The sequence below is a fragment of the Pleurodeles waltl genome, chromosome 7, assembly GCF_031143425.1.
Source record: "Pleurodeles waltl isolate 20211129_DDA chromosome 7, aPleWal1.hap1.20221129, whole genome shotgun sequence".
Lineage (NCBI taxonomy): Eukaryota > Metazoa > Chordata > Amphibia > Caudata > Salamandridae > Pleurodeles > Pleurodeles waltl.
The window spans coordinates 1,545,255,097-1,545,274,362 of record NC_090446.1 but is presented as its reverse complement, the minus strand read 5'-3'; the positions used below and the strand labels follow the sequence as shown (position 1 = coordinate 1,545,274,362).

At 46.5% G+C, this 19,266-nt stretch overlaps 1 protein-coding gene across 2 annotated transcripts in view; it reads left to right on the top strand.

Moving 5' to 3' along the window:
- The first annotated feature begins 3,619 nt into the window (after positions 1-3,619).
- LOC138246676 (carcinoembryonic antigen-related cell adhesion molecule 6-like) overlaps positions 3,620-19,266 on the top strand; it is a 167,489-nt gene continuing 151,842 nt past the window's right edge. The window contains exon 1 of one of the 2 annotated variants that reach the window (XM_069201434.1): positions 3,620-4,652. In XM_069201434.1, the coding sequence (XP_069057535.1) occupies positions 4,583-4,652 (70 nt within the window). In that variant the 5' untranslated portion in view covers positions 3,620-4,582. The remainder of the gene's footprint in view (positions 4,653-19,266) is intronic. The other variant, XM_069201435.1, reaches the window with a different exon arrangement.

Here is a 19,266-nt window from a genome sequence, read left to right as displayed (position 1 = left end):
CTGGGGCTACAGCTCTTTTAGATTGCTTCCCAAGTCTGGGGGCTTGTGGGGACGACCAGCACAAATTTGCAAACTTCAGTCCACATGCTTCTTGCATGTAGCTAGGTAGTCTCTGGGGTGGGGAAACAATCCCGTGCAATGCACACGGGGCTTTCCGGGCTTCCTTGTTCTCTTCACTTTTGTTTCCGGAATGGTCCCTTTCTCGATTTAATTTACTAGTTTACTCTTGTTGGGCCCGCTCAGTACCATCTCCATGTGAGACGCTCAGGCTTTTGAGAGTGCTTTGATTGCCATAATGTGAGTATGATGTCTTGTACTCAGTTTCCTGGTCTTGTAGAATGTGTTCCCCTTAGTTTCACTGAAGCACATCTGTGGGAAGCTGGTTCTGTATATACTACACCAGATTGAGGTATAGAGACGTTACATTGACTAAAGTAGACAATACTAATTCTCTCTTTTGTGGTAATGTGGTTGAGCAGTTAGGCTCATCATAGGGTAGTGCTAAGCATTTGTTGTACACAACAGAAATGAGGCACACACTCAATGACTAACTCCAGGCCAATGTTTTAGGTATCAAAAATATACTACGTTACTTTATTTCTAAAAACCAAAAGGAACTTGGTTGCAGGTGAGTGCTGTTCTAAGAATATATCACTTCCAAGTATCAAATGCACTTGGTTTGTAATTCAAAGTAAACACAAGTTTCAGGTAAGCAATACTTTTCAATAACAAAAGTAGACACAGTGCAAAAATCATTGAAGGCAATTCAGTCCTAGTGGAGGAAAAGTTCAAGCACAGTTTACAGGTAAGTACTCGACTTACAGTCCCAGTCTTCAGAGGTTAAGGTGTCCACAAGACAAGGTTTAAGAAGACACCAAGGGTGCACCATGAACAACACAGGGTGGGCCGGGTGCAGAGGTTAACGTTGGTGTCAGGTGCCCACTGGAATCCAATGGAGACTGGGGGCCCTCAGGAAAGAACAATTTGGAGGTAGTTACCCGTGGTGTCAGGGCACAGACCCATGGGTGCTTAGAACAGCACTTGGGGGTGGTGAGGGGGCACAGGTCAGCACAAAACATACACCCTCAGCAGCACAGGGCGGCCTGTGCAGGGTGCAAACACAGCTTTGGGTGCCCAATACAGTTCAATGAGGAACACTGGGTTCACAAAGAGGCTGCAGGCTTGGTCCGGGGACTCGACTGAAGTATACCAACGGCTGGACAGGTAAGTAGAGGTCTCTCAGGACATTGGTGGACCATCTGTTGGGTTCCCCAAGGACGGGGGCTGCGGATGCAGGGGTACCTTTAGAATCGGGAATCTTCACCGGAGCTGGTCGCGGTCAGGGGGGTCCTCTGGATTCAGGCTGCAGCATCGTTGTGTGGGCCAGCAGGGCTCAACCCGTGCAGGACTCATGGATGCAGAGGGCTCTGGAGTCCTTTTTGGAGGTTACTTTGTGGACAGTGCTAGTGTCCTCAGGAGATCTGGGTTTTTAGACAAGGCAGATGGTTTTCTGAGGGTTTGTAGAGGTTGCTGATCCTGCAGGACGAGTCGTCTTCTTGTAGCAGGGGTATTGAAGCCTCTGACAGGCGGGTAGGGCTGTGACCAAGTCAGTTGTTGCCTGGAGTCTTCACTGCTTGGGTGGCTCTTCAGTCCTTCTTCTTCTTTAGGTTGCCAGGAATCTGAAGAGAAAGGCTCAGGGATGCCTCTTAGTACTAGATTTAGGGGTGTTAAAGGGGGTCAGAGGGCAGAAGCCAATGGCTACTGACCCTGAGGGTGGCTACACCCTTCCTGTGCCTACTCCGTCTGGGGAGGGGGGCACATTCCTGACCCTACTGGCTATCCCCCTCGAAAACAAGATGGAGGATTCTGAAGAGAGGGGTTCACCTCAACTCTGGGCACTTTAGAAGCGGTCCTAGCTGGGTTGGACACCACTCCTGTTTACTAATTTTTCTGCCGGACATGCTGCCAAAAAGTAGGACTTGGTCTGGGGGCAGGCATCTCTACTAGCTGGGGTGTCCTGGGTCAATATCACAAAAGGCAGGAGCCTTTGATGCTCACTGCCAAGTGTTGTTGTTCCTTCAGGGGGAGGTATGAAGCACCTCCACCCAGACCAGGCTTTGTTCCTGACTCCCAAGAGCAGAAAATCACTCACCTCATGGGGTCAGAATCTTGTCTAGTGGTGGCAGGCTGCCAGAAACCAATCAGCCACACACTGGAGAGTTGGGTTAGTTTCTCCCACTGGTACCTTTTACAAGGGACTTAGCTGTGGGCCAGAGGTGTGCCAAATGTGGAAGCAATGGTACAGTTTACGGAGAGAACACAGGTGCTTGGGACGGGTTAGCAGGAGCCTAGCTCACACTCAGTCAAGTTAGCAACAGATATCAGGCAAAAAGTGCGTGGGGTGTGACCTTTCCAAAAAGGGCACTTTTCTACAACGGCATTGGATGAGCTGTGCCCTAATCTCTTTCCCTTCATCCTTGAAAGTGCATGTACTGGCCAGTTCTTTAAGTTGGGTATAAAAAGAGTCAATGGATTCTGCAGGACCTTTTTTGGATTGCTCCAGCACAAACCTCTCATAATTGGGATTAGCTTTGGCAGCAAAACACGCACTGAGGTCGGCTACAATGGTGGCATTTGTCTGGGGCGGACCTGCTTCCGCCAGGGTCCCCTACAAATTGGTGATGCCTGCCCTTGCTACGTGGAGTAAAAACAGAATGAACAGACACCCCAGTCGCCATATATCAAGTACTGAGTAATACAATCTTCATATATAAGTTACTTTGTGTGATTTTAGACATTAATTGTAAACATGAATGTACATAAATATATGACATACAAAAATAAGATACACAATTAATTACACATAAATCAAGAATCAAAGTACACACATGAGATCACAGGGACCTATTCGTTAGCATAGAGAAATATTCAGTCCTTACCAGGGTTTTCCTCAACAAATGAAGTCCCAGTGGGGTGACTGCATTCAGATGGTCCCCAAGAGAGTGCATATAGGCACTGTGTATTCACCTTAAATATTGATGAAATGTCTGCATTGATCAAACACTCCTCTAACCTCTGTATCAACTGTCGAACTGTTTCGGCCTCCTTCACATGGGACATAATCACTTGCCAGAGGTCATCCTCAGGACATTACCCTTTGTAAACGTGAAAACCAGCATGGTCAAATGATTCCAGGACGTGTGAGATAACTGCTTTCCTGATAAAGAAAGAGGAGATGAGGTTTCTATTCTTCTTTAGTATTCCAGGTGACTTGAGAGTTTTCTATTCAGTTTGGGGTTGAGATCCAGAGTCTGGGGCCTCTACTGGAAGGGCAGCCTTAACACTCGTCGGGCATCTCACAGAAGAAGTGAAAGTCTTCAACAGAGGCATGTTTGTACAAAGTATAAAACTTGCATGAACTGTTCGGGTTGTAGCATGTTTATTTCACTTAAGCTGATCTGCTGACTGGGCGTGTTCCACTTTTCAAAAGATGTATTGAAATACAGGTGAAAAATAAGGTTTCCCAGTAAAGGTTTAAGAGTAGAGCAGTGTTCACTTCTGAAACTCTGCTGACACCAGAGGCTCTTTTGGTGGCAAGCCTAGAGGTTAGCTGTTGCCAAGTGCAGCTAGTTCCTCTTTGTGGGCAATGAGAAGTAAAGGAAGGCTCACAAGAGGGGAAGTGGGTGAAGGGAGGACACTGAGTACATGAAAGATTGCCCGAGCCTAGCCATGACTTGTGCACACAGTGGGTTGCACAGAACCAGAGGAGGCTCTGTCCCTAAACACACGGGCTGCACAGCACTACAGGAGACACTGTCTGTAAAAACAGAGGGACTGCATAGCACCGGAGGAGGTTCAGTCTGTAAACACAGGACTGGACACAGAACTGGAGGAGGCTCTGTCTGTAAACACACAGGCTGCACAGAACTGGAGGAGGCTCTGTCTGTAAACATAGAGAGACTTCACAGCACCAGAGGAGGCTCTGTCCCTGACACACGGGCTGCACAGCACAACAGGAGATACTGTCTGTAAAAACAGAGGGACTGCATAGCACCGGAGGAGGTTCAGTCTGTAAACACAGGACTGGACACAGAACTGGAGGAGGCTCTGTCTGTAAACACATGGGGTCTGCACAGCACCTGACGAGGCTCTGTCTGTAAACACAGAGGGACTGCACAGCACCAGAGGAGGATCTGTCTGTAAACACAGGGGACTGCACAGCTAATCACAGGCATCTGCACAGCACCGGAGGAGGCTCTGTCTCTAAACACACGGGCTACACAGAACCGCAGGAGGCTCTGTCTCTAAACAACACGGGCTGCATAGAACCAGAGGAGGCTCTTTCTCTAAACAGGGGGGCTGCAGAGAACCAGAGGAGGCTCTGTCTGTAAACACAGGGGTGCGTAGCATCGGAGGAGGCTCTGTCTCTAAACAAAGGAGCTACACAGAACCAGAGTAGTCTCTGTCTGTAAACACAGGGCTACAGAGAGCCGGAGGAGGCTCTGATTCTAAAGCCAAGGAAGGGCACAGGTGTGAAGGAGTCCCTGCCTCTACTCACATCAACATTCACTTGACCTTCAGAATGAGAAACCCAGTGAAGAGCTGGATTGGGAGTGTCGCAGGCGCCAGCTTCAGAGCTTTGCTCCACACAGGTAAGGGAAGGTTTGAGTGACACCAGAGCTCTCATGTCATGGGCAGGGGTGTAGCTTTGTCAGTGGGATTAGGGAGGAGGGAATCTCAAATGTCCCGGTGGAGGAAGGAAACAACCAATTTGTGCGATGGACGGCTTCTATGACGAAGAGGGTCAGTACTGATGTGCACTAGGTGGGCTGCTGTGTGGCTGATTGAGCTACCCTGAGTCACTCCCAATAGTTAGGTTATTTACAAGCATTTATCTCATCAGTTTTGAGTATTTGATTGAGGTTGGTGCAGCTTTCCAAGCCTCGTACTGCAATATTTGCGGACTCCAAACAGTAGTAAATTTAAACCCATTCAAAAAGTTCTTCTGTGAGTGCAGATTTCTTATTTTTTGGTAGACAAGTCACCATAAGGGCCTGATTCACAAAAGTAACTTACACTTTTTATTAGGTTTTAGCTATACACAAAATCTGAGTGTGCATTTACTTCACAGGTGTAATGTCTCCATTGAATTGAAGGTCCTGGGGCTAGTGAAAATCTGCAATTTGTATTACGTTTTGTTGTACTACAATAGTGCTACAAACACACTACAAAATGCTATTCAAAAGCTACACTTCTAAAGCACTACTGCAAAAAACACAGTAGTATATTAGAAATGCAGTTTGTGAATACAAACTGTAAAAATAGGGGGAGAACAGCAAAATAGTAGGGCGAGCTGAGCCAATCCCGAGCCAAGGCCTGGCCCAAAGAGTCTGTGCACGAGCCAAGCCGAGAAATGTTTAGCATGTTTCTTAAGCAACAAACATAATATAAACATATGATTCAGTCTCTTAAAAAATCAAACAAGTATATGTCTTTAACACGTGAAAGCCTTTCACCTTAATACATCAGATTATAGCACTGCATAGATTGACATCTATTAAAAGTGATAGGTTTTAAACATGTACTTAATAACATTAAGGCTCACCACCCAATGACAATTCCATTAGTGAACTAAGATGCAAGGGCCAGATCTATCAAGGTTTTGCGTCACCCTTGTGCCGGGCAAGGGTGACGCAAAACCTAAGTGACATTTATCAATCTACACAAGACCACCTTGATATCCCTGCATGGCTTGATAAATCTTGATAAATCTGGAGTAACGCAAAGCACCACAAATCACTGTCGTATGTTACTTTGAAGAAGGTAGGTGTTCCATGGGTAAAGCGTGGGTGTTCCCAAGTATCCACCCATGACTTTTGGTGCATTACCAAATTTGCCATTAGTAGAAGACCTGGAAATGCATCAAAGTGCTACGCCTCCCCAGGTGAGACGCATCAAGGAGAACCATCTTTATTTCTCCACATTGCTTCTTCTTTCTATGTGTGCTGCAGTCTGGGGAAACCTTCCTGCACAAAAACAATCCTGCCCACAGTGCAGGGACCCTTGCCTCATGACGCACGGGTGCCTGTGTTGGTGCTAGGCAGCCAAAAGTGTGTCAGTGCTAGGAAAGGACCAAAAAAAAACATATACTGGTAAATACACTGGATTCCTGCCCTTTCCCTCAGCTCAGCACAACAAAGTAGCTTGCTGCATTGTGCTGCATGAAAAAATGATAGTCATGTAAACCCTAAACATGGCCTAGAACTCAAGTAATATAATGTGTTTACATGTGAGTAAAAGGAGGGTCTGTGAAATAAAATGTAACCTAGGATCACAGAATCTGAGCAAGAAGGGAAGCTTGATTCCATGCCATCTGGTTTCACATTATGAAATTCAGCCACCAAATGTAGATCTCTGTCTCTCCTTCCTGTTTTACACCAAGAGTCACTGTTTTGTCCTTTATTCTTGGGGTAAGATGAACAACCAACAGAGACATAGCAGACCCGACTCAGGGGCCCCTGAACGACTATGAGGCCAAGTATGCATTTATTGAGGAAATGTCACACCCCAAACAACCTCCTAAAGTTATGCCCCTGATTAAGGGATGGGTAGAGGAGTAAGGTGACTGCCTGGCCAGTAAAAGGCAGACATATCTGGGGAGCGATGGGTCCCTTACTCAAGTGTCACTGCACCTGCCGCACTATTGATTGCTATGCACCTGAGAATGTGCTGAGTTACTCTCGTGTTAGGGACTTGTTCAGGGGCTCTATCAATGAGCTCTCATTTTGCATGAGTTCATGAGAGTTAAAGTGAGGGCTTCCTTGTTGAAGGATGGTTTAATTAGAGAGTACAGAGGAGCTCCCTTAGTGAGTGATGGCTTCCGAAGTATGTACCGAAAAGCTCTGGGAAATGTTTTCTGAAGCATTCCATACCAGAAGAATGGTTCCCAAATATGTACCAAAGAGCTCTCATACTGGAAGATGGGTTCATAAACACACCAAAGAGCTCTCATACTAGGGAATGGGTCTGGAACCATGTTTGGAAGAGCTTCAATACTAGGAAATTAATTCCAGGAAATGAGTTCCTCTACTAGGCCCTGAGTTCTGAAGCATGCACCAAAGAGATCCTCTACGAGGGGAAGAGTTCTGAAAAATGCACCCAAGAGCTCCTCTACTAGGAGTTGAGTTATGAAGCATGCACTGAATCACTCCTTTACTACACAATGAGTTCTGAAGCATGCACTGAAGAGCTACTCTCCCAGTTGATGAGTTCTGAAGCACTCACTGAAGAGCACATCTGCTAGGCGATGAGTTCTGAAGCATGCACCAAAAAGTTCCTTTACTAGGCGATGAGGTCTGAAGTGTGTACCGAATTACTCCCATGCTGAAGGATAGTGCCAGCAGTGCTTAATAAAAATCTCCCATATAAGGTAATTGGCAAAGGCACTAATAACAAAAAGGAGAGCATTTGAAACAGCTCCCACATTAGATAATGGTCTCAGGAGCAGGTACTGAAGTGCTCTCATGTTAGGTGACGGGTTCAATTCATGCAACAGGAGGAAATGGGTAACAGAGGTTTAGTGGACCGAGTAACATGCAGAGCCAAACCCCACAATGGAATTGCAGGAGGGGTTCAATCAAGACAGGGATGTGAATGCCAGCAATCTAGAGCCTCTAATGCATGCGTTCACCTGGTGCTTAGTGCACATACTTCAGTGCACAGGTGCAGCACCAGGGATGGAGTCACTGAGTGAAAGACTGCAGCAAATATCATCTACAGAGATGTGTTGCGGGACAGGGCATGGGAGGGGAAAGATGAGAGTAAAATTTTATTTTAAAAGTGGTCCCAATGGTATTTTTATAAACAAAGTAGTGTTACAAATTTCCTATGTGTCAAGTTTGAGTGCATTTATTCAAGTGTTGGTTTCCGCAAGGCTGCTCTTGCGTGTGCTATCTGCTATGGCTGACTTGTAGTCTTGGGAAACTAATTGTGGAGATCTTCAGTTGCACCATTTTTGAAATGTGAATTGCAGACTGAGCAAGTTGTCATAGCTTCTGTGCTGGGCAGTAGGAGTCAGTATCTGCTCACTATGTGGGAAGAAGCCTCAGGCAGTCAGATCTGGGAACCATCACAAGTCCCAGCCTACAGCGGAGAAGCACCGCTCTGCCCAGAGGCAAGAGGCCAGCATGATGAGATGGCAGATGGGCAGAGTGGGGGCCAGTGGATAAAGGAACTGTGCACTAAATACTAAATGTGACACTGTGCATAGGGAGCTAACTATAGCTATTTTGAGGGTACTAACCACAGCATTGTGGATACTTGCAAAGGGTGCTAAACACAGCACTGTGGAGAGTTATTATGCCTACTAACCGCTGCATTGTGCAGACTTCCAATGGGTACTAACCACTGAATTATGGAGACTTGCAATGGGTACTAACTACTGCATTGTGGAGACTTACAAAGGGTACTAACCTAAGTAGTTTGGAGACCTGCAAGGAGTTCTTACCATAGCATTGCGGCGACTTGCCTAGGGTGGTAACCAACGGATGGTAGAGACTTGCAGTGAGTGCTTTCCACAGCAAATGGAAACTTACTCAGGGTACTAACCACTGCATTGTGGAGACGTGCAACAGGTATTAACCACTGCATTGTGGAGACTTGTGACGGATACTTAGCACTACATTATGGAGACTTGAACAGGTGCTAACCACAGCATAATGGAGGCTTACGGCTTTTACTAACCACTCCATTGTAGAGACTTGTAATGGGTACTAACCACTGAAATGTGGAGATTTACAAAAGGTACTAACCTAAGCATTTTGGAGATTTGCATTGGGTACTTACCACAGCATTGCAGAGACCTGCGGGGGCTGGAAACCACAGTATGGTGGTTACTTCAATGTGTGCTTTCCACAGCATTATGGAGACTTGCTCAGGGTACTAACCACTGCATTGTGGAGACTTGTAACACGTTCTACTCTTAGCAATGAGAGAATTTACAACAAATACTAATCAGAGCAATGTGGAGACACATCAAAGGGTGCTCATGGCAGCATTGTGGAGACTTTCAAAGGGTAACTGTGGAGACTGTAAGAAACTGTCTGTGTACTCATTGAGGAGTCATGGAAACAGTTCATACTGTGATACCCGAGCTAGCTGGGGTAGTAATGCCAGTGGCATGGTGTACATCGCCCGGTGCCATGGAAACTGCCAGTGTGCACTTGGTGTGGCATTAAGGGAGTTGGGCCGTGCACGCTGGACTGACGTGGGCCATTAATGTACGTACATCCTGGTGGAGGTGCCATCTTGGCCAACAGCATCTAGCAGCAGTCTCAGTGCCCTCTTGCAGGGTGCCACACCTGTGCCTGTGGCTATTGCTTTGAAAGGGAGAAATAAGGTTTGTTATGCATCATTTAAAGAAAGAGTTTGTCTACAATGAGGGGAGAGAACTCGTCCCTCCATCAAGAACTCTAAGGCAATGACTGTGGCAAGGATCCAATTCTTGGGAGAGGGTCTTGTGGTGAGAGTAGATTGCTACCACCACCATCCAGTTCTTCTGAGGTGGCTGCCTTTTGAGGTCACAGGTTCTGTAAATTATTCATAATATTTTTTTAATCTTTTCTTCAAGTGAGCTGTAGTCGTTGGAGAGTTCAAGACATATCTCATGGTGAAGCTCTGTTTTTATTGTGGGCTGCCCAAGATGATCTGTAGCTTCAACCTTGCCAGGCTGATTGCCTCTGCTGAGACTTCCCTTCCATCCACACTCACACTGCCAGACCAACCACGAGTGCTCCTGGAAAATCCATGGGTCACATACAAGTCCTGCGAATGCCAGGTTTAACCAGATTCCTCTGCTTGCCTAATCCACAGAACACAACATGAATTTGTAAAGGATTACAAAAGTCTCCAACACACTTCAGCATGCATGCACCCAGAAGTAGGAGAGCACTTGCTAAAATTAGGCACAAATTATATTACATACCTTTCTATTTACAGCTGGTTCTGATGTAAATAAAATGTATTTCTTCAGTAAAGGTGTTGTGCTGAGTAGGCATTCAATGTATTGTAGGTTATGGGAGGTGGCAAGGGTAACTGTTTCTGAAACTCACTTCATTTCCACTATTAAGCCGTCCCTACTCCAGGAGTTTCATCCAAAAGAGGAGGCTATTAAAGTGAAGTAACTGATAATATCACTGAATGGACTGTTAAGTGTTTATGAATTCCCCAGACTTTGGAGAACTGGTCTGATAGATTTCAAGGTAAATTGGTTACATAAACGTTCAGACAATACCCTGGCATCTAACCCTCTCTCAATGTTGAAAATATTTATTTATTTGAAGATGCCTAGCTTTGAAAAAAGAAATGTGACCTAACATTTGTTAGCAGTTAAAGTTACTGCATGACTGGATGGGGAATATGCTGATGGGTGCAGCTCCATGTAGCAGAATGACACTTAATGGTGGTTACGTCAGAATTGTTAAAGAATTTGGAGGATACTCTGCAGTAGGTAGTTTTTTGCATTCTCGCACCACACAAAGCCATCTTTCGTATCCACCAAACATTAGACTTACAGTGCAGCTCAAAGCAGGACTGTTCTACGGTCAGGGCCACAAATGTGTTGAGTACTGTTCTACTGATGGTTGAGTCTGTTACAGGTCAGAGAGAGACACCAGACATGGGGGTCTAAGAGGTGACCTCATAACATCACCAATGTATTACCACTCATGCGACATATACACTTGGCAAGGGTGTTCCTAGCCACCACTAGCAGGGCTCCATGAACCACCAGGAGATGCTGTTCACTTTCCTCTAGAGGTGGCTATAATGGATGCAGAGCAGTACCAAGGCTATCACAGACACTGTGTATTACTGCCCTCACCATTGCCGTTGGATTTCAACTTGTATACTCTACTAACGCCCACAATATAAACAAATGACTTTATTGCATGCCAGGACAAGACATGACATGACATACCATAACATACCATAACTTAACATAACATAACATAACATAACATAACGAAACATAACATAACATAATGCAACATAACATAACAAAACATACTATAGCATAAACATGATATAACTAAGCATAGCATGAAATAAACATTACATAACATAAACACAACATAACTAAATATAGCATAAAATAAACATAACATAACATAAACATAACAAAAATAAACATAAGGAAAATACACATCATATAACTAAACATAACATAATATAAACATACCGTAACTAAACATAACATAACTAAACATAACATAATTAAACATAACATACCTAAACATAGCATAAACATAACATTACTAAACATAAGAAAATATAAAGATAATATAATTAAACATAACATAGATAAACATAACATAACTAAACATAACATAACATAACTAAACATAACATACCTAAACATAGCATACACATAACATACATAAAGATAACATAACTAAACATAATATTACTAGACATGACATATACATATTGTTAGAAATGGTGTTTCTGGTTGGCTGGGATATGCACCTAAGCCAGGCAGAACACACCCAGTGTAGTCAGGGCGAGGGGTCACACACCTAAGATAACCCCTGCTCACACCCTCGGTAACTTGGCACGTGCAGTCAGGTGTAACCCAGAGTCTATGTGTAAGGCGATTGGACAACACACACAGCACATGTGCCACAATAAATACACCACAAAGGAAACACAACAGCCAGTTATATAAAAATAAACTGTGCTGCATAAAACATCATTAGAGCAAAACAACATGCATGAGGAATACCCTGCTACACAGGCAGTTGCCAAATAAACATCATCACCAACAATACAGGGTATCAGAGATGACAAGACATCACCATGAGTAACATTCCCCATTAATGGCAAGTCACCAGTATTACCAGAAAGGCACCAGTCAGAATAAACGTGTTAGCAAGAGGGCCAAGTCACTATAATGTATGCACATGCAATGAAACATTCCCTTCTGGCATGTGTCATGCACCAAACCCACGCAATATCATCATCAGCAGGGCTTATCAAATGAATGTTACTAAACTGGGCACATCACGTGAATAATACCTTCTAAGCGAAGGTCGTAGCCTGCCCGCGCTGGGATTATGAGGCAGACAGGGACACGCACGTCCCGCTCCTATTAGGGAAAGTGCGCTATTTCCCACTTGGGAATGGGGCCTCCGGTGAGGTTTCCGTCCGGACCCGTGTCTAGCTGATACAGCCAAAATGCCCCTGAAGGTAGGCGACTCATCCGGGGGTGGGGGAGAGGAGCACCCACTTCCCTTGACGCCGCAGGGTGATCTTGCCGGGTCCCCTGTGTGGGTGGGAGAACACCGGCAGCCAGCCTCAGTGCAGGGGGATGATGGGAGAGCTCTCCATGGGCTTCCCCGGCACGAAAAGGAAAAGCGGCCGAGGGCAGCGGGTGGGCGGTGCAGCGGCTCGAACGAGCTAGTCTCCTTCTTGCGCTCTTAAAGAAGCAGACACTAAATACTGGGTTGGCTGCCAAAGTGCCGCCCGTTCCTTTACAGAGGAATGTGTGCCCCACCTCCTCTTCTCTCAGCCCAGGAAGACCATTCAAAATGCAGAAGCATCTCTGTGACACCTCCATCCTCCCTGTGTACAGGCTGTCTGAAAAGTATGCACAGGGCCCAGCTACCACTCTGCCCAGACGTGGATTGGAGTCAAGCTGCAAAATACCAGTCATTAGCACAGACAAATGCTCACTTTCTAGAAGTGACATTTCTATAATGATAATAAAAAATCCACCTACACCAGTAAGCAGCATTTCTCACTACCATTACCAAACATGCCTACGCCGCCCCTCATAGATCAGACAATACCCCTTACACATACGGCAAGGCATTTCCAATGCAATCCTCTGAGACGGCAGCACTCATGCAGTGACAAACCAAACATGCTGTTTGTCACTACCAGGACAGGCTACGCAATCAGGCACATGTCCTACCTTCTACATACACAGCACCCTGCCAACAGGGCTAGCTAGGGCCTTCCTTATGGGTGACATGTGTAGTAAAAGGGGAGTTCTGGGCCTGGCAAGTAAATGTAGATGCCAGGTCCCTGTGACAGTAAACTGCGCATGCAGGCCCTGTGCTAGCAGGCCTGAGACAGGTCTGAAAGGCTACTTCAGTGGGTGGCGCAAGCAGCGCTGCAGGCCCACTAGTAGTGTTTAATTACAGGCCCTGGGTATCGGGATACCACTGTACAAGAGACTCACAAGTAACTTAAATGTGCCAATCAGGTGTTAGCCAAACATACCAAGTTCAGAAGGCAGAGCACATGCACTTTAGCACTTATCAGGAGTGGTAAAGTGCCCAGAGTCCTAAGGTCACCAAAAAGGGTCAGAAAAATAGGAGGAGGAAGGCAAAAAGTTTAGGTATGACCCTATAAAAAGGGCCAGGTCCAACAGATAACATAAACATAATATAAATATAACATAACAATAACATAACTAAACATAAAGTAACTAAACATAACATAAACATTACATAACTAAACATAACATAACTAACCATAAAATAACTAAACATAAGATAAATAAACATAAGATAACTAAACATACTATAAAAATAACATATCTAAACATAAGACAAATATAACATAACTAAACATAACACAAACATAACTAAACATAACATTACATAACATTTGATGAAGGTATCCACCTCAGAGAACCTAAAGTGATTGTGGAAGAGAATGCAGGGACATGTAACCATGTGAGAAAAAAGGGGACAGCAAAATCTGCTTTTGTAAAGAAACTTTACAAAGCCTGGGCAGGTTTTCCTTGCAGGGGAAAGAGGAACTTGTACAGAGAATCAGAAACCTTAAAATGTGCTTTCCCTGAATAACCACAGACCACTAGTTGGCCATCAACATGTGACAGGCGGCACCTCCTGTGCACTTCCGTCATTTCCTATTAGTAATGCATGCGTTTAAAAAACTATAAGGGATGGGTTGGTGCACGAAGGCTTCAAGACAAAACAAGCATTTGCAAAGCCAGTTGGTCTGGCCTTACCATACTTGTAGTTACATTTTTTTCAGCATGTGCCACAAAAATAAAAATGCCATATTAAAACAAACTGCCACATCAACGTGCCCATAATATGTTTGCAAGAAAATGCTAAATTTTACAAACATTCACTGATGTGCCTGTTCTACCAGGGATATTTTTTGAAACAATTCTTTGAGTGATGCCATGATTTCTACCATTATTGTTTTATGAATGTGACCAGAATGCAGCACTTAATTTTCAGGCAGCTATAGTATCAATTCAACCCTATACAATAGCAACCTTAACATGCATTGGAAAAGTCAATAGACCTGGCCTTAGGAGGATGGTATTTTTTTTATTTTTTATTATTATTGAAAATATATACCACAAAAATAAAAATGAAAAAGTGGCCCCTCCTAAACATGACTGCTTTATGGAAAACAATGTTCAATATGTAAAATGGATTCTGTGATTTGGCTGCTGTACTGATCATGGTTTTAGCACTGACGTCGCAGACAGAACACTGGCACTTGAACTCTTCATGACAGGCACTTAAAGAAGCAGACACTAAATACTGGGTTGGCTGCCAAAGTGCCGCCCGAACAAATAGCCGGTATAAAAAGCTAATGAATAAATAGTAAAGCACACTTGGAGCCAGCTTTCTTGCTGAACAGAAAGGAACTCCTTTTAGGCGGATGTAAACAATGTGCACAGGCTTCATCGAGTCATTAAAGCCAAGGGAGGAGGTGGGTAGCCTGAGCTGGTTCACAGCATCACAGCGGGCGCTGCGCAGGGCAGAAAAACTGTGAGTGACAATGTGAACGGCAACGGATGAAGCGTCTGACCCAAAGCAAGATATATAACTATGGCCCTCATTCTAAGTCTGGCGGGCGGCGGAGGCCGCCCGCCAGACTTCCCCCCTCCAAAATACCGCTCCGCGGTCCAGAGACCGCGGAGGGTATTCCAAGTTTTCCCCTGGGCTGGCGGGCGGCCGCCAAAAGGCCGCCCGCCAGCCCAGGGGAAAACGACCTTCCCACCATGAAGCCGGCTCGTAATCGAGCCGGCGGAGTGGGAAGGTGCGACGGGTGCTACTGCACCCGTCGCGTATTTCACTGTCTGCTATGCAGACAGTGAAATACTAGCGGGGCCCTCTTACGGGGGCCCTTGCAGTGCCCATGCCATTGGCATGGGCACTGCAGGGGCCCCCAGGGGCCCCGCGACACCCCCTACCGCCATCCTGTTCCTGGCGGGCGAACCGCCAGGAACAGGATGGCGGTAGGGGGTGTCAGAATCCCCAAGGCGGCGCAGCATGCTGCGCCGCCTTGGAGGATTCATTTGGGCAGCGCGAAACTGGCGGGAGACCGCCAGTTGTCCCGGTCCGACCGCGGCGTTACCGCCGCGGTCGGAATGCCCAAGGGAGCACCGCCGGCCTGTCGGCGGTGCTCCCGCCCCCGTTGGCCCTGGCGGTTCTGTACCGCCAGGGTCATAATGAGGCCCTATATGTTTTGGGGACTATAATGTGGTGAAAAGGCTAAACCCGAGTTAGGCGGAGCTATACTATACTGAGTTTGCTCTTCACTCAGGGGCATCTTTGTGATCCCTTGCGTCGCCATCCCATACTTTTTTGATGCAACAACAGGGCATTGCTTGCAACCATATCCATGAGGCCATGCAATGCCTGCGTGTGCTGCTTCGAACGACTTCATAGACATAGAGTAAGACACAGCGGCGCAAGTCGATGAGTTGCCTTACTCTGCGCAAGGAAGGCGTTCCCTGGGCATTCCATGGGCATTGCGTTCCATGGGCAACACCCACAGATTGCACGGACGCTTCTCCAGGTTTACCAACCCTGGTGAGCAGGCCCCAAAAGCTTACGCCACTCAGGTCAGGTGCAACGAGGAGGAATATCTCTATTTCTCCTTGGTTGCTCCTTTTTCTACTTGTGCTTGATTCTGCAGCACATAAAGAGGAAACCGCCTCCCAGGATCGTTTCTGTGTAGAAAATTGCCCCAAGCTGCACAAAAACAATCCTACATGCAACGCAGGCAGCCTTGTGTTGCTCTCGGCGGCCCATTGCGCCCCAGCACATGAAGAAACTTCAGGAGTGTGCGGTATTCCTTAGGCACAGCGCATTCCTGCCCTTTCCAAGCGACACAGCTGTGCTGCCCTGTGCCACTTTTTCGTATATCTGGCTCTGCCTTAGCCTTCAGTTTGCCGAGCACATCTCAGTAGTTGAACTGTTGCCCTCAGTCATTGCTTCCCTTACAGTGACCTCAGGATACCCTTTCTCCCTTCCCTGCTCCTTTCATGTTCTTAATACTGGTTTCTCCCATCTTGGTTTCAGAGTACCGCAATGACTCAGGGTTCTGGGAAGAATTAAAGATGGGGAAAAAACTGAGGCCCATATTTATACTTTTTGACGCACAACTGCGAAACATTTTACCGCCGGCTAACGCCATTCCAACGCGCCATGAGGGCGCCTTATTAATGGAAAAAATTACTCACACCTGGCAGCGCCGGCATATGGGAAAATGGGGGTTGTGCATCAAAAAATGGTGCAAGTCAGGTCTGAGGCAAAATTCAGGCCTCAAACCGGATTTGCGCCATTTTTTTTTTACGCCCAACCTCCATTGACATGACTCCTGTCTTAGCAAAGACAGGAGTCACGCCCCCTTGCCCAATCGCCTTATGTCCTCTGGGCATGGTCATTGGGCATAGTGGCATGTATGGGGGCCCAAATCAGGCCCCCCATGCCACAAAAAAAATCTGAAAAAAATACTTACCCGAACTTACCTTTACTTCCCTGGGATGGGTCCCTCCATCCTTGGGTGTCCTCCTGGGGTGGGCAAGGGTGGCAGGGGGTGTCCCTGGGGGCAGGGGAGGGCACCTCTGGGCTCCTTCCGAGCCCACAGGTCCCATAACGCCTGCCCTGACCCAGGCGTTGCAAAACGGCGCACATCAGGCTGTGCGCTGTTTTTTGAGGCCCACCCCCTCCTGTGCGTCAAAATGACGCCAGAGTATAAATAAGGGGCACAGGCCTTAAAGTCATTTTTTGGAAGGGTATGCCTACCTTGCATATAATTAACGCAAAGCTGGTCCCCCCTTCCAAAAAATGACGCACATGGTGGAATTTTGACGCCTGCGGGGTCGGACGTCAAAGTATAAATATGGGGCAGGGTTTGCGCCGATTGTGCATCAAAGATTTTGAGTATAAATATGCCCCTGACTTTTTTTTTGCCTGTCAGTGAGGTTTAGAAAAACCTCTCCCAAGTTAGTAAAAGCAGTATGCAAAACCTCTAGATGGTGCCATTTTGATTTGCCAGTACCCGGCTGTTAAGTCAACGGTACTTAAGCATTTGGCAGCACCTAATTTATCAATCAGTTCATCAGCCCTTGGAATGGGATGGGCATCTGTCTTGGTGACAGAATTAAGTCTTCTGTAGTCCACACAAAACCTCATCTCTCTCTTTCCATCTTTGGTGTGAGGTTTGGGGACTAAGACCACTGGGCTAGCCCAGGGGCTGTCAGAGTGCTCAATTACTCCCAATTCCAGCATCTTGTGGACTTCCACCTTGATGCTTTCCTTAACTTGCTCAGACTGTCTGAATATTTTGTTTTTGACAGGCATGCTGTCTCCTGTGTCCACATCATGGGTACACAGGTGTGTCTCACCAGGGTTAGGGAAAAGAGCTCAGCAAACTGCTGCAGGACCTTCCTACAGTCAGATTGCTGTTGGCTAGAGAGGGTGTCTGAATAGATCACAACATCCACTGAGCCATCTTTAGGGTCTGATGAGAGGAGATCAGGGAGAGGCTCACTCTCAGCTTCCTGGTCCTCATCTGTTACCATCAACAGATTTACATCAGCCCTGTCGTGGAAGAGCTTTAGGCGGTTCACATGGATCACCCTCTTGGGGCTCCTGCTAGTGCCTAGGTCCACCAGGTAGGTGACCTGACTCTTCTTCTCTAGGATTGGGTAAGGGCCACTCCATCTGTCCTGAAGTGCCCTGGGAGCCACAGGCTCCAAAACCCAGACTTTCTGCCCTGGTTGAAATTCAACCATTGCAGCCTTTTGGTCATACCAAAACTTCTGGAGCTTTTGGCTGGCCTCAAGGTTTTTGCTTGCCTTTTCCATGTACTCTGCCATTCTTGAGCGAAGGCCAAGTACATAGTCCACTATGTCTTGTTTAGGCTCATGAAGAGGTCTCTCCCAGCCTTCTTTAACAAGAGCAAGTGGTCCCCTTACAGGGTGGCCAAACAGAAGTTCAAAGGGTGAGAATCCTACTCCCTTCTGAGGCACCTCTCTGTAAGCGAAAAGCAGACATGGCAGGAGGAAATCCCATCTCCTCTTGAGTTTTTCTGGGAGCCCCATGATCATGCCCTTTAATGTCTTGTTGAATCTCTCAACAAGGCCATTAGTTTGTGTATGATATGGTGTAGTGAACTTATAAGTCACTCCACACTCATTCCACATGTGTTTCAGGTATGCTGACATGAAGTTGGTACCTCTGTCAGACACCACCTCCTTAGGGAAGCCCACTCTGGTAAAGATACCAATGAGGGCCTTGGCTACTGCAGGGGCAGTAGTCGACCTAAGGGGAATAGCTTCAGGATACCTAGTAGCATGATCCACTACTACTAGGATGTACATATTTCCTGAGGCTGTGGGAGGTTCAAGTGGACCCACTATGTCCACACCCACTCTTTCAAAGGGAACCCCCACCACTGGAAGTGGAATGAGGGGGGCCTTTGGATGTCCACCTGTCTTACCACTGGCTTGCCAGGTGGTACAGGAGACACAAAACTCCTCAACTTTCTGGGACATGTTTGGCCAGTGGAAGTGGTTGACTAACCTCTCCCACGTCTTGGTTTGTCCCAAATGCCCAGCAAGGGGAATATCATGGGCTAAGGTCAGAATAAACTCTCTGAACTCCTGAGGCACTACCACTCTCCTAGTGGCACCAGGTTTGGGATCTCTTGCCTCAGTGTACAGGAGTCCATCTTCCCAATAGACCCTATGTGTTCCAGTTTTCTTGCCATTGGACTCTTCAACAGCTTGCTGCCTAAGGCCTTCAAGAGAGGGACAGGTTTCTTGCCCCTTACACAACTGCTCCCTTGAGGGTCCACCTGGGCCTAAGAGCTCAACCTGATAAGGTTCCAACTCCATAGGCTCAGTTCCCTCAGAGGGCAGAACTTCTTCCTGAGAAGAGAGGTTCTCTTTTTGGTGTTGTGTTGCAGCTGGTTTCCCAGCTA